The sequence below is a fragment of the Plectropomus leopardus genome, chromosome 22 (genome assembly GCF_008729295.1).
Source record: "Plectropomus leopardus isolate mb chromosome 22, YSFRI_Pleo_2.0, whole genome shotgun sequence".
NCBI classification, from domain to species: domain Eukaryota; kingdom Metazoa; phylum Chordata; class Actinopteri; order Perciformes; family Serranidae; genus Plectropomus; species Plectropomus leopardus.
Genome location: NC_056484.1, coordinates 3,148,935 through 3,164,703, shown reverse-complemented (window position 1 = coordinate 3,164,703; position 15,769 = coordinate 3,148,935). Strand labels below are relative to the sequence as shown.

The 15,769-nt window shown below is 40.4% G+C and overlaps 1 protein-coding gene across 1 annotated transcript in view; it reads right to left on the bottom strand.

Moving 5' to 3' along the window:
• Positions 1-15,475, bottom strand: part of LOC121961419 (thyrotropin-releasing hormone-degrading ectoenzyme-like) — a 185,468-nt gene extending 169,993 nt beyond the window's left edge. Inside the window, exons 1-3 of the mRNA XM_042511407.1 lie at positions 12,807-15,475; positions 12,302-12,691; positions 6,592-6,836 (exon numbers count right to left, since the gene is read on the bottom strand). Coding sequence (XP_042367341.1) covers positions 6,592-6,836; positions 12,302-12,691; positions 12,807-12,911 — 740 coding nt within the window. The 5' untranslated portion in view covers positions 12,912-15,475. The remainder of the gene's footprint in view (positions 1-6,591; positions 6,837-12,301; positions 12,692-12,806) is intronic.
• Between the last annotated feature and the right edge of the window lie 294 nt (positions 15,476-15,769).

Below are 15,769 nucleotides of genomic sequence, written 5' to 3'. Positions count from 1 at the left end.
GAAATTCAGACTTATTTGCATGTGTTCCTTCATTAACTGCACTAAATGTTATTTTTTCAAAACTCATCTGGTTGCAGAGTGATGAAGTGCTGCACATTTAATCCAAATATTTGACATGTTTATGAGACATCTATTCTCAGTGCATGTCTGGTTCACACTTAGGATCTAACTGGTAAATAATGATGCTTCCAATTGTTGCTGATTTACTGAGCAAACAATGAATTTATTCATATTTTATCTGAATGTGAGCCAACAGATGGACATGCATTAGAGGTCTTTGGGGAGTCTCTTAATGTTTGATAGTTTATTTTTTGTAAATTTGTCACTTTTGGAGTCCGACCTGAACTGAACACAGATGCTCTGACACGGAGAAAATCAGAATTATAGCAAAAGTATAAAGCCAAGAGAACATAACTCAGAGTTTTAACCTTAAAGACAGTCCAGTGGAGAAGCACAACAACAACCACGATGCAGTTTCTTTACATTAGCCGTGTATTGATGTGTCTGTTTATATCCTGTTTTGATGTCATAGGTCACATGAGCAGCAGACAGCAGGTCAGCGGAGTCGATAAACACAGACGCTGCTGCAGAGACTTGGGATGTCCCCTTATATATTAGTTAAGAAAGCACAAATAATGCAATGAAAACACAGTAATTCTACCTGAAGTTTTTTGTTATTATCAGTAGGGATTGACTGACATATTTGTTTCTTCATATCGTTGCAGATCATGTGGGAAAAAATGCCCATTCAATTTGCAAAACACTAGTCATTATATTTATGACACATTGTTTAAAAGTGATTGCTATATTCTAATCGCCCCCAAAGAGCTGGCGCGCAGCGGGAAGTAGGCTGATCTTTACAGAGGAAGAGGAGGAGGAGGCGTCCTGCAGGAGCTGCGAGACAAAAGCCTGTATTGGCAGCTGGATTTATTTCAAACACCCACAAATGATATATCAAATAGAGCATAGAACACGTAGGTTTTAGTTTTTATGTTTAATTTCCTCCATTTAAAAACCCACTTGAATTAGGCTTGGGCATTATCATGGTATTATGGTATACCACATTATTTAGAAATCCCAAAAGTATGTACCACCAGAGCTCAGTCTCCGGTCTCTACTGGTGGAACAGGCAGCTGAGCTGAAAGACACAGTGACACCTGGTGGTGGAGGGAGAAGTTACAGGACTGTAAACAGCCGGCAGCCAGCAACAGCAGAGAGAAACTGTGGGGATTAACGGCATGTTTTTTTTATTTTATAATATTCAATTATTAACTAGATTACCAACAAGAGTAACCAAGATGGTTTAGGCGATTTTTATTTGTTACTGTCGAGTCTGAATGAAGAGTGTTTTATGATGCATTAAGCTTTGTCACTTTTCTGTGAGCAACAGAAAGATGAGAAAAAAAGTGTGTAGTTGTATTTCTGTTTAATAAGAAAAATATGTGTGAGAATATTACTTTTGATAACATTTTATGGGTTTCTATTGCATATTTATGAGTTTAAAAAGCTTAAAGTAAGTAGCACACTCTCTATGGGCGATATCACATACTGTATAACCCGGTGAAATTTCAGGAAGGAATGAAATATTACATACCCCGCTCGCCTACTTGATATATTACCAAAAAAATCTCTTGTATTTCAGTCAACATGTATTCATTTAAAATGTAAAATAGTATCTAGCATTAGCCATTGTTTACACTGAATTTTGCTTTAGTGTCCACTCACATCCTGCCAAATATTGTATGGTTATTTAAACAGATAGAAATAAAAAGAGCTTGGAAATAATTTGGCATTAGGAAATAAAAGTACCATAAAAGACTGTTTTTAAATAAAAACACATATATTTATTTATTTATTCAACTATACTGACTCATTTATATATTTATATTTAGACTGATATAGCTGTTTCCTCATTGATTTATTTTAAAGGAATATTTATTTATGTAATTTATATGTACAAACCATGCCTACTTCTGGTATCTATCTGCATAAAGACACAGGTCATGATTTCTGCGCACACATCTAAAAGAGACCACTTCAGACTGGTTTCACTGGAAGACGACAGCAAACCACAACATCCAGCTTATTTTCACATCATTTACATAAAGATCAATGCTGAGCTTAAATAGTGATACAGTGTGTGTGTTTGTGTGTGTATGTATGTATGTATGCTAATTAATTCCCCCCTCCCAGCATTTAAGCATTTAAACCCAGCCTGAGGTTTATAGTAACTTAGGATATTAAGCAAATCTCACAGTGGACCGTGTGTGTGTGTGTGTGTGTGTGTGTGTGTGTGTGTTGTGTGTGTGTGTGTGTGCGTGTGTGTGCGCGTGTGTGCATGTGTGTGCGTTAGCACACATTAGCCACACAGCTGCATCCGGCTAATCCTTAAACCAACAGTGAGCTTTGTATACACAAACACACACACACACACACACACACACACACACACACACACACACACACACACACACACACACACACACACACACACACACACACACACTCCTGAGCTTCACTGCTCAGTTGGACAGTAAAAGTCTCCACCGGGGCAACCGGACATTTTGAAGATTTTGACATGTTTTTAGAAATAATCAGCTGTGATTTTTTCACAATGTGTGTATTTGCTTTGCAGCTTAGTCATCAGATTCACATATTTATGGACTCAGACTGGCACCTTTAAAGGCTGTTAGTCATATGTATTTTTTATTCTGTGTCTAGAAACGGTCTATATTTATTTATTGATTTATTGCAGCAGTTAATTCAAATATGCTCTCACAGTAACGCAGTTCTCATTGAATTCTTCGCCACATACCAACGCATTAATTTTTTATCACGTGTATTTCTTATATATTCCCTTTGCTCTTTTTTTTTTTTTTTTTTTTTTTTTTACGTGACATGTAAGAAATCAGTTTGGTGCACATGGTGGACTGTAAGCAGGTTTCTGTCAGCCAGACCATTAAACTTTAACTAGCAGGTTGTTCTGTTGTGATCGAGCTCTGCTGGTCCGTCAGCTGCTGTATTGATCCAGTATCGATCCGAACAGCAGCTACCAGCGAATATGAGATCACTGGTGGTGAAAACACACACAGACTAAAACCTGATCACTGAGGGATTTACAGCTAACGCCTGTTTTTAGTGTTAAGTATTCTTTCATTTTCCTCTCTGGGAATTAATTTTTATGTCAAAATTTACACACATATTACACATTTGTTCACATCATTCTTCTGCAGCTGATTAAGTCTGCTGCTGGAATCATTAAGAGAAAAAAATGCACATTTATGTCATAATTAAAAAAGACTGATGTGAATCTGAGAAAGCCAATGAAGAAATCAATGAGGCGAGAAAGCTACATTAATATTAGCGAAAGAAACATGGAGTCAGTTTAAATAAGCACCGTTTCATCTGATGTATCACACATGAGTTTCTCTATTTATTAGTATCGTAAATATATTAGAGTTTTGCGGGTTTTGAGGTCAGATGGAATTTGAATTGATCTTGGAGGAAGTGTGAGTTTTAATGTTAATGTTTTTCAGCAGATCACTGACAGGCTTTAACTCATAGTGTCATTTTAAAATCAAGAATTTGTACAAAAACTAGTTTTTATCTTATTATATATTTTTAGTAAATTTTGTTTATTTTAATTTATATATATTAGCCTCTTTTGATGGTCTACTTTTTAGTATAATATTGTATTTAATTCTATTTTTTTGTCAGTTCTGACTAATGTGCTTTTATCTTTTACTGGTGTATTCTTCATCTTAATTATTATTATTTTATGAGTTTTTAGTTTTAGTTTTAAATGAATTTGATTCGCTTTTATGGTCAGTTGTGCACACAAAACTGTGCTTCCATCTGAAATGAAATGTGCTATATACAATTAGTTTTGCTTGCTTGCTAAAACACAACAGAGTGTGTATTACAGCAACTAATGTCATGCACACAACAGCCATTCAAAACTAAATCTATCAAACGTAACACAACTCTCATTTTGAAAGTTAGAATTAATTTCCAGAACAGTGAATACATTTCAAATTGCATACTTTGCTTTGAATAAATGTTGAGATGATTTTAATTCCATATTATATAACTGGTTAAAATGTCTGTTTGTTTGTTTGTTTGTTGTGTCAGCCTCCTGAACTGTACAGACAGCAGAGAGTGTCCCGCTTTGTTCATCGATCCGTCACATTATCGCTCTCTGACTCTAACTTCAGTTTATATAAAGTCCACATCACCCACGAAAAAACAACAGCAGGAAAGAAAAAACATAGAAAACAAACATAAAAAATAACATAGACAAACATAGAAAATACAAAAATACAATCACACAAATATATAAAGATAATAATGTTAATAAGGTTGAGGTTGGTAAAAAACAGAGACCATACAGTGTAAGTGTAACTGAACAGCTGGCCTAAATGTCAGCAAGGTAAAACAGTAATTTGGGTTCCCAGCAAGTGATATGAGGAGAGTTCAAACAGAGAAAAGTTGTATTATCAGGCTTTCAACAGAGCTCCTGCACTGTGGGAGATTATTCTAGAGAAGTGGAGCTCGGTGGGCGAAGGCTCGACCACCTGAAGAGTTTTTATGAAATCGAGGGACAGTTAAGTAACCAGCGTCAAGGGAAGTTAAAGGTCATGATGAAGAATATGGGAAAACAAGGCTGGAGATATGTGAAGGAGACGGTCCGATAAAGCTTAATAGATAAGGAGGAGGATTCTGAAATCAGCTCGTGTGAACTGGTGACATCAAACTGGAAGATTTATTCACTGCAAACCAAACTACGTCATGTCACTGCTACCTGGGTGGACTTTATACGCTGCAGTAATTGTCATTAGTCTTGACCAAATCTGTACTAACCTTTGTTAAAGATCCTAGTGCTGAAATGATGGTTGACGAAAATGAATCTCTGATAATTCTGTCCATTATTTACAACAAACATCATCCGGCTCATTATGCCCAGATCTCTGAATGTTACATTGGATTGTTTACTACTTCATCACAAGTATTAGATTGACAAAAAAAGGTAAATGTCATTAATTTGCTGATGATACTGTGGTATATTTTAGTCATCACAAATCTTAACAGGCTCTTCTTAACCTTCCAGGTTAAGTATGTAACTTGTATAACAAATACAATACTTTGTCATATTTGCAGAAACTGTCAACCCTAACCCTAACAGCATAACATGAGGTGGATAATCCATGAAAAAATAATCAAAAAGCTTAATAGTGCTCCTAATGGCATATGCAAGAATGCACCTACTGAACCTTTAATCATCAGGGAGGTGGTGAAAACTCTTGCTGAACCATTTGATCCATTTGATCTTTATGTTTAGATTTCCATGTTTTACACTATAAAAATAGTTTGGCAGCAGCACACTAAGAACACAATATTCTACGTACGGTTACGGTATGGAGAATGTAAGATCTGTCACTTCATGTCTTAAATTCATTATGCTTTAGATTTGCATGAAATCAAAAATATTGTAAATGTATGTTTCTGCTATCCATGGATACACTGCATATGTTATGTACCAGATACATTTAAACGTAACATTTCTTTATATTTCAGTTATGTTGTGGTTAATGTGTGGTTAGGTTTAGGTACAAAAAACCTACAAAAACTTGTGACCCCAAACTAGACTTAAACTACCACATTTGGGGTCATAGTCCCAGCTGGAAACACAGTAATGTTTTGGCTGAAAAAAACTACTTTTTCAAGGCACAGTATGGAAAAACAGCAACAGGTTGCTGAAAAACATCTATGTTTGGTGGCTGAAAAGCAACTGAACACACAGCAATGATTTGCTAAAGTCATTGCAGTTTGGTGTCATACCATCAGCCATTTCTTTGAGTTCATTTTTATCATATAAGTCACATCTTTCTTCTACTTTTAGATTTGAAACACTATAGAAAACATACTGGTAGTAAGGTAATCAGTGTTGCCCCGCCTACCTCAAGCCAATCAGAAACCAGGAAATAGCTATGGTATAATACAGAGAAATGACTGTATGTTTAGCAACTGAACAAAACTTCAGCAGAGATTAAAAGTTTCCATCTCAAAGAGTCCTTATATGGTCGTGACTTCCCTCCAATCACAAGTGGGCCCTTCTGATTTCATCAATTAATTACAACTCTGTGTTTCTGCAATAAGTGGAACAGACTCTGATAAAATGTTCTGTCGCCGTGGAAACACGCACACACACACAGTTGGCGGCCACACAGACAGAAACGTCATGCATGAAATAATAAATGTATCAGCACACAGTCTGTTTCCCATCAGCACCGTGGGGAAGAAATCTGATGTGGAAACAACTCTGCAGCAGAGGCTTATGGGAAATTCATAAGGAGGGAGTGAGTGGTGAGTGTGTGTGCGTGGCTTGATAAGTGGAACACACACACACTCATGCACACACACACACACACTGTCAGCAGTGTGTTTGAGTTAATCAATGTCGTGGATGTGAAGCTCTGACCTTTTCTAGTTGAACCACCTGCTGCTGCAGGAAAAATGAGTGTTTCATTGTGTGTGTGTGTGTGTGTGTGTGTGTGTGTGTGCGTGTGTGTGTGTGTTCGTGTGTCTGCCTACCGTCTCTCTCTCTGCAGGGTGTACGAGCTCCTGAAGAAGCCCAGTAGCTCGTCCTCGATGGCGGCGTCGAAGCTCATGTTCAGCCGGTAAACTCTCATCGGCTTCAGCTCGCGGTGCAGAACCACCACGTACATCTGATTGGCCGGGTAGGGAAAGTGGCGATGGATGCGCATGGCTCCGCCCCCGGGCCTATTGGCGGGACGACCTCCGGCGCCGCCCTCTGCCGTGACGGACACCCGGTCCACCTGAAGAGACGAAGAGGAGGTGGTGAACAAAGATCAGACAGTATTTGTGAGTTGTTATATCTGTAAGTTGACTTAGAATAACCTGTAGAGGTTTCGGGAATCATGTTAACACCTGATAAAGAAATCTGTGAATGTCGTCTTTTATGCTGATGACACTGTTGTTTATTTCAGTGGTTATGAAACTAAACTGGCTCTTCTTAACCTGCAAGAAAGGTTTTTTGTTTGTTTTTTTTAAGTAAAAACTCTTGTAACTCTTTGTTTTCCATATTTTAGACTATAAAAATAATAGTTCAGTTATGGAATCTCATTAAAGTCTGTTACTATGTTTATGTTCATTATTGTGTTGCCATTTTCCTTTGGTGTAGCCAGCTATGTCGAGCTGATTAGTAGGGATGCCAAGATCAAACTGCAGCTAATAGTTCTCTGCCAGTTATCAGTAAAAATGACCATGGAGTCAGATTGGCTAAAAATGTTGATCATGTTTGAATAATTCTCTTTTCTCCAGTAAAAACAACAACTATTATCCAACTCATTGTGTCCAGTTCTCTGAATATTACATAGTATTTCAATATTGTATTATTATGCTCACCATTTCATCACAAGTATTAAGTTAACAAAAAGAAACATGTTAACATCAACTTTTTGCTAATGACACAGTTTTTTTATTTAAGTGACTATGAAACTAAATTGGCCTATCTTAATCTGCAAGAAATTTTTGATGCAAAAATTAAAATTGCTGCAAAACAATTTTTGTTTTCCATGTTTTGTACAATAGAAATAACAGTGTATTATTAGGCTCATCAGTAGTATTAGGGTAACAAAAAGAAACCTTAAAATTTCATCTTTTTGATAATGATACTCATTTATTTCAGTAATTTAGGCCATCTTTTTCCTCTAGTGAAAAAAGAGCCAAGAGGTAGAAAAACTACAACTACCAGAATGCCCTGCGCCTTACCAAACCAATAAATGCTACAGCTAGTGAAGTGGACTGGTCTGTGTGAATAAATGGTGGCCACCCAGATCCTGAATTACAGTTAAACAGCTAAAACATGTTTTTGAGAAGATTTGAGGGACATCTAGGCACTGGTTAGATGGAGGGAAGTTTACCACAGAGCATCTACACATGCTACACACATTATTTTGATCCAAAACTGGTTGAAAATCAGCAATGTACCCTTTTAAAGGGGCATCTGCCGCCATCTCATCCTATATCTGTTATCTCTTTATCAGTTTGAAATAAAGAAAGCTCAGTGTTTGTGTATCTGTGTATCAGCTCACCAACATTCATCCATATTCACACCACACACAGTCTGAGATGGAGGAAGGAGAGCACTTCACTCCCGAAACCCCTCAAAGGTGTTTCCACTTATCCTGACAGATTACACCTGAGCTCGCAGTGACGACGGACGGAGGAGGATTTACTGGTGATTCATTAAAATATCACCAAACTCACTGAGCTCAAGGAAAGTGCCTTATTACTAATGTACTGGTGATGTCAGACTGATTCTTAATGTGAAAAAACATCTTCCAAAAACTAAGATATGCCAGGAAAGGTACATTTTTGTTTTTGTTTGTGCATGATCCAGTATTACACATATCCTGAAGGTTTCTGGAGTGTTTCTGGGGGAAACGCAGCATTACAATCAATAGTTTCCACTCTTTGGGCTCAGGCCCACCAGAATTCATTAAAGCAAGATTTTGGACCAAAATTAAAAGCTCTCATTCAGAGTTCAACTTTGATGTTGCCAGCGCTGATCTTCGAGGAAACGGAGAATGCCAGAGAGTTTCAAATAGATCATCGTATTTCTTACATCACATCATTTAATGTTAAACATATTACTCTGCTCTACTGGACAATGGAGTACTCCCAAAGAGAAGTAAGTTTCTAAGTATGTTTTGCTGTTAATAAGTGTAAAAAAAAAAAAAAATAGGGTCCTTTCACTCTGGTGAAACCTTGAATGTATCTGAGTAGAATTGCTTTTTTAACTAAAGAAAAACACTTAAAGATAAGAGAACTTTTTCCACAACTGCAAGTACTAAGTCACTACTTTTGCTAGGAAGTACATATTTGGTATATTGTTTGTGCACTGACCAGGTAACTTTATTTGTCTGTGTTTTCCCTATTTGCTTGTTTCCTAGTTATTCGTTTGTTGCTCATTGCCGGCAAATTCTACCTTAAAATTACCTTAAAATGCTTGTTCATCACAGTATTAACACACTGTAAAAGGACCAAAGGAATCAACACTGACACCTGCAAACCAGCAGAGCGAAGAGTTAAAATACAGAAAAATCAGCCATCATTAAGCAGAGACGCAGAGCTGAGGTTTGAAGCAATCCAGAGGAACTACCCTCTGAGATGAGCAGCGGTGCATGATGGGAACATGCCCGGCAACAGTGGGAACCATTAGAAGCCTCTGGGTCTCTTTGTTGTCACACATCAGCGAACCTCAGCCAATCAAACGCTGGGTGTGTGCGTCTGTATCCGTCTGTGTGCGAGTGTGTTTGTTCTTTGATGAATGAAGTGATCGATACAAACAGAGAGCCTGCTGACACGGAGAGGAAACGTTGGGGATTAAAAGGATGTTTTTCAAGGGTTTTCTGGTGAGTCAGCGAACGCGGGCGCCGCGCTTTTCGTGATGCCTTCAAACGCTCCACTCAACCAAAATGCTTTTTAATTGTGTTTGTTTGTTGATTGGTTCGGGTTCTCGGCTCAGCTCGTCACTGTCAGACACTTTAACTGCCCGGCATTGTTCCTGTTTGAATACTAAATCTTTATTAATGTCTCATTGTGATCAAATCTGTCATGTGAGAACCACTGAGGTCTCCAAGTTCATTTTCCCCGACATAAACTGCAGCCAATCGTTGCTGAGGGTGAAGGAAATCAGTTTGATGATGTGTTTGCCTCAGCAGGAATTGTAGTTTGAGTATTAAAACATGCAAACCAGCACAATGATGCTTTAAGCTCTCCTCTACTTTGTTGAATGCATTTTGTACTCGTGACATTTCTTTGACTCGGAGAATAAAGCGCTCCTCGCAGGAGTATTTTTTCTCTCCTCTCTCTTCCAGCAGGTTGTATTTTTATCCACAGTTGTGTTTTTTGGCCTTTTCATCATCTTGTTTCACAAAGAAAAATTGTCATGCACCAACTCCAAGGCTACCTTAGGAGACCTGCCTGGCGTCCAACAACACCTCCAAATTCACAGCGTGCTCTCACACAGACACAAAAGAGGCTGCAGGGTTTTTAATTGGCCTCTGCCCGAATTAGACTGATTTATCCTCCTCTCACATTAGCCGAGATGACCGGCCTGAAAAATCATGATGCTCGGGCGTTTCTCTGAGGCTTTCTCTCACCACGCACTCGTCTCCAAAATTCAGCTGAAACAGCAACTTTGACGGTTAATTAGCCTCGTTAGGGAAACCTCTGAGGCCAAATCTGGAAATAAACATTCTTTGTTAGAGAGCGGGTTGTTTTTTTTCCCAACGCATCGAGCAGACCTTCGGATTGCAAACAAGGAGGATTGTTTGGAAAGTTATCAAACTGTGTATATCCACAGGAAGCGATGTATCGGTCTCTGAGAGGCGGGCAGAGTTTAGAGTAGGTCGGAGTTTTGATCTCAATCATATGCTACAGAAACAACACGCTGACTGAAGGGGATAGTGCATCCAGTGATTCCAAAAATTGGCACTTCACTGCTAAGAAGTTCAGAGGTTGGGAGATGGAGAGTTATGTGGTGTGGGGAAGCAAAAACATCCCACAGCGTCATCTGAAAACAATCATTTTTCTATGCACAAAGACACAATCCTTCCTCTATTCACTTAATGCACTTCATACAAAACGTAATGTTTTTGTGGTAAAAATCACATCCTTTGGAAATTTTAGAAACAGGCATTTCAGTTACCTGGAATTACCTGTAGAGCAACTCATCTTTATATGATATACTGTATGTAGTTGGGGGTCCCTTTTCCATCTTTCTTTGAGCTGAGGGGTCTTTGGTCAAAACAAAAACAAAAAAGCTTGATGACGTCTGTCTTAGATGGCACATAAAACCATTGTTTTAATGCAAAGTAAGTCTAAACTACACAATTATACAGTATGTTGCTGAAACAATGGTTACTGGACGTAACCCAGACATCTATAAAACTTCAGTGCTACATAAGCCACAAATACGTTACATTTGTACATTTAAGTATCAACATTTCTAAAGAGACATAGCATATGAGTTGACTTTGTCATCTGGAGGTGGAGGGGATGGTGGATGGTATGCAACCCAGGCAAGATGCCTGCAAAGCCGCAGACCCCTGCAAACTAGAGCCCTGCGTGGGACTGTTTTCTCAATCCTCCTCCCGCCCGCTCCTGCTGGATTTGTGATCATTCCCGCCCACAACCTCGACCCGATGTGGGCGGGGTGCTCGCTTCGGTTGGATAAGAGCTGATTTCATATGTATAGCAATCAGTTACGGTTGCAACACTAATCTACACAAAATAATCCAAATGTTTATCACATTTTGTGTCAAGTTCACAGTTGAATAACAAGATAATGTTAACTCTGAGCCTTACAGGTAACAGCCTCACTCACCTGCTCTATCGTGTCTGCAGGATGGATGTATTAAGAGATCTGTTGCCGTCTGGACCAAAGTTAACAGCGTTCACTCGTCAGCAAAATCTGGGTACCAAAAGGTCCATAAAAGTACACTGCATAGCACACTAACTAGCAACAAAAAAAATACTACTACTTGAAGCAATCTCAGTCGCCTGAGAGGTGTTCGACTGATAACACGCATCTCCGACTATCAAAGAACTGCGCTAATATCTACACAAGAATTATAAAAATCTAATATGGAGATTATGCTCCCTAGAGGACGAATCCTTCATCATTCAAGGTATCAAAAGAGAATTTTTTTTTTTTTCAATTTTAGGTTTACTACTGGTAAGGCTCCGAGGGTTCGGTCATACCAGCATTTATAACAGCAAAATTTAGGACAAATCTCTTTTTATTTCTGTGGAATATTCAAAATCCGATTTACAAGACGTTATTTTGTTATGCAAATGTGTAAATACTATTTTGTATCAATACATATTTATATACCTAAGTGTACTTTAAACTGTTTGGAGCTAATACATTCTATTTCAAGTTCAAATTGGCCTTTGTGCGTTATTTAAGGCACCTTAAAGGCATTGGTGCCGTTTTCAAAGTATCGTTTCAGCACTCATATCGACAAAAATCCAAACAATGACCAGAGACTGGAAAACTAAGAAAGCTACGCAGGTATCTGCAGCATCTCGCCATCAAGTTATATACAGTATATCTGCACTCAGGCGGGCAACACCAACAGACCTTTCCTCTTCACATCTTCCAAAGTCATAAATCTGATATTTTGCAGATTTTGGTATCTTACAGAAAAAAACTGTGAGCTCTGCTCTTAAAGATAATTCTACAGATTTCTGCCCATGCAGGCCACCGTACCTCAAGGCGGTCAGTGTGCAGCACGATGAATCGCGTGGCGTTAACGCACTCCAGCTCGATGCTGACGTCACCAGAGAAGGTGAAGTTGTCCATGTAGACGGCGAGCCTTAAGTCGTAGTGCCGCGGCCTCACCGTGCCCGGCAGCCTGGAGTTCCTCCACGGCTGGACCGCCTCATCGTCCCCCCTCTCTCCCGTCCTCTCCCCTCTGCTCCCGTTCAACTTCGACGACCCTCCAGAGCCTCTTGAGCCAGGCTCCCCTGAGGCTCCATTGCGATCTCGTCCGCCGCACTCCTCAAAGCGGACACTGAGCACCACAGCCACCGCCGTGACAATGATGAGGGTGAGAATGGAGAGGGCGAAGCCAAGCACCAGCCGCTTGTGCACCGTGATGTGGCGCTCGGTGGTTCGAGGCCGAACCACCGAGCACCACAGCCACCGCCGTGACAATGATGAGGGTGAGAATGGAGAGGGCGAAGCCAAGCACCAGCCGCTTGTGCACCGTGATGTGGCGCTCGGTGGTTCGAGGCCGAACCACCACAGACTCTGCCCACTGGTCCGAGAGGCCGCGGCCATTCCGCATGGCGCCTGGGCTGCTGTCGTTAAGTCCCATTTAGCTAAAAGTGTCACTCCAACGGCAAAGAAATATCCTTAAGTTTCAGAAAAACACTCATTTATGCTTAAGTCAGATTCCAGCTCGTTTTCAGTTTGAGATGTGAAAAAAAAAACGTTTGCGTGTTAGATCGTCTAAAAGCTTCCAGCTCTCAAACCATCAAAACCTCCAGTCTGTTCTGCCGAAATTCCAGCAGTTCTATTTCTGAAACCCTGAACTCTGACCTCGCCGCTGCTGGACCGTTATGAATGTCCTTCAGCACCAGTGGAAAATCAACACCGCGGCACGTCTTACATTTCAGCCAAACAAAACTGACAAACCAGAAAAGATGAGATGGTCGTGTGCGTTTTGGTTTTGCGGTGAGGGGAAAGAAAAGAAATCAATGCTGCATGGCTCGATTTCAAGTTCTTGAGGCGGCGGAGGAGGAGGAGAAGGAGGAGGAGGAGGAGGTATGCTGTTGAGGATGTGGCTATACAGTGAGCGTACCATCCATAGGCTTTCACTGGAAATCAGCTGGGTGAGCTAAACTCGAAACCACCACAGATAGAGGTTTTCAACTGGAAATAAACCCTTGTTGGGATCCTGTAAGTTGAAAAACAACCTAAAGTCACTAATTCTTCATTAAAATCACTTTTTCATGATAGAAAACTTCATTTTGAGCTTCACAATCAACTTCTCTATCTGCACGCATCCGCAACCAAGCGCTTAAATCATCAGAGGAGATTTAAAGCAGTAGGTTATTTTCTCCGGGTTGTTATAAAGTTAATTTCTTCTGAGTTAAAGCTCTTGCAGACCTGCAATAAAGCATAAATAAACCCCCATCGCACTATTATGGGATTATTATCATGATGCAGTGGGAGATGAAAGTGCCTTGCAGAACATTAAGGTCAGTATTAGGAGCCAAAGAAGAGGATCTCCAAGATTATCATAATTACAGGCTTTTTCTTTTTTGCATTAGATCAACAAATTATCAGCCAATATTCAATTTCATATATCTTTATTAATAATTTTTTGCGGGGAGCAAGAAATTTGTTAAAATTGCAAGTTTTGGCTCAGTTTTTTAGAACCAAGTTAGGTTTTGTTTATTCTAACATCAAAATATCCCTCTTTCTTCCCTAAAACAGCCATTTATTGTGATTTCATGAATTTTCCTTTAAAAATATTGTTAAAGGTGATTTTTCTGGTCAATTTCTATCCAAATTTAACCCATTCAACAGCTCAAACCATGTCTCTCTGGGAGATTTTAAGTTCAAATGAGCTTTTGATGTGGCTTTTTGTTGACTTGTCTGCAGAGAGACGGTGTTTTATAAAGGTAATATCTCTCTTTCTCTGCAGTCTGCCTCTATGTCTCTCTCCCTCTTTCTCTCGTGAGGGGGTTAAGTGGATAATTTACGGCCAGCATGTGGGTTTATTTCACCGTGCAGGAGATAATTCACTCGGATTCTCCACCGGGTCTAAACGATCCCTGCTTTACAGCTCGTGAAGGGCTGATGGATGAAAAATGGATCCGGGATGATTGAATGTATCGATTCGGTGGGTCTCCAATTTGAAGGGGAGCAGAAAAACCGGGAGAAAGGGGCGGGTTTTATCCGGTAAAATCCAACAATCAGTACATTCCCCTTTTATGAGATCAACGTGGTGTTAATGATGTGATCATTAACGGTGCGTGAGGATGTTTGATTCTGCCGGTGAGCATCCCGATCAACTCCTCCGGTCCTCCGGTAACTTCTCTTCTCGCGTCCCCGTTGGGAAGCAGTGAGCCCCGGGTGTGTTTCCACCGGCGCTCGGTCCCAAAGGAAACCCGGTGGTGATGTATTATTAAAGAGACTTACTTCAGTCCGTTTTCCCCGTTAAATCCGTTATGTGAACTCCACCTGCTTTACCTGCTGTGTTTCTTTCTTCTTCTTTTATTTTTTTTCAGTACCGGGGGAGGGGGCCGGGGTTACAGTCGGTCAACACACCGTCAAGTCCAACCAGGACTGTCCGATGATCCGTTACACCACCTGCAGAAATCCGTTAAAACACCTCAGATGTCACTTCAAACACAAACAAATCCGTTATGGAGTTGGCCTTTAATGTCAGAAATCCGTTATTGATCCGTTTATCCACCGGGGATCCGTTAAAACAAACATCTGGGGATCATTTTTTGAAAGGTTCAAACACAAAGTGTTCACTTCAAACACCGGGAATCCAGTGAAAGAGAGGAAAAAACAACTGGGGTCCCTTGCGTTTAAACACACCGGAGATCAGTTTCAGCACCGGGGACCGGTTAAAGAGATCCTTGAAAGCGCCGTCAGTGATCCGTTAAATACACAATTAATCCCTTCAAAACCACCGGATCCGTTTCCATGGAGTCCAAAGTCGAAATGAACCGTGTCAGGCGGATTATCCCGGGTTAACGTCGGGCACGGGCCCCTCCGGTGCTCCGTTATTAAACCGGATCCTCCTCAACTTTTTAGCCCGCGGAGAGCTGCTGCTGCTGCTGCGCCTCTCTCCCTGCGCTGCTCCCGGTGATGATGAAGATGATGATGAAGCTCTCCGGTTAGCATCCACCGAGGAGGAGGAGGAAGAGGAGGAGGGTGATGGTGATGGTGGTGGTGAGGAGGAGAAGAGTCTCGTGCCGCCCGATCAGCAGCAGTGAGTGCGCTCGCGGTGCGCCGTTTGTGTTTGAGCACGAGCTGCTGCTCCAACGGAGAGGCACGCGCTGAGTGAGTGAGTGAGTGAGTGAGAGAGTGAGAGAGAGAGAGAGAGAGAGAGAGAGAGAAAGCGAGAGTGCAACATTTCCTGCTACACTATAGCGCATATGAAGATATTAGAACAAAGGTCTTTACAAAAATGACAAATAAACTCTAAGATTT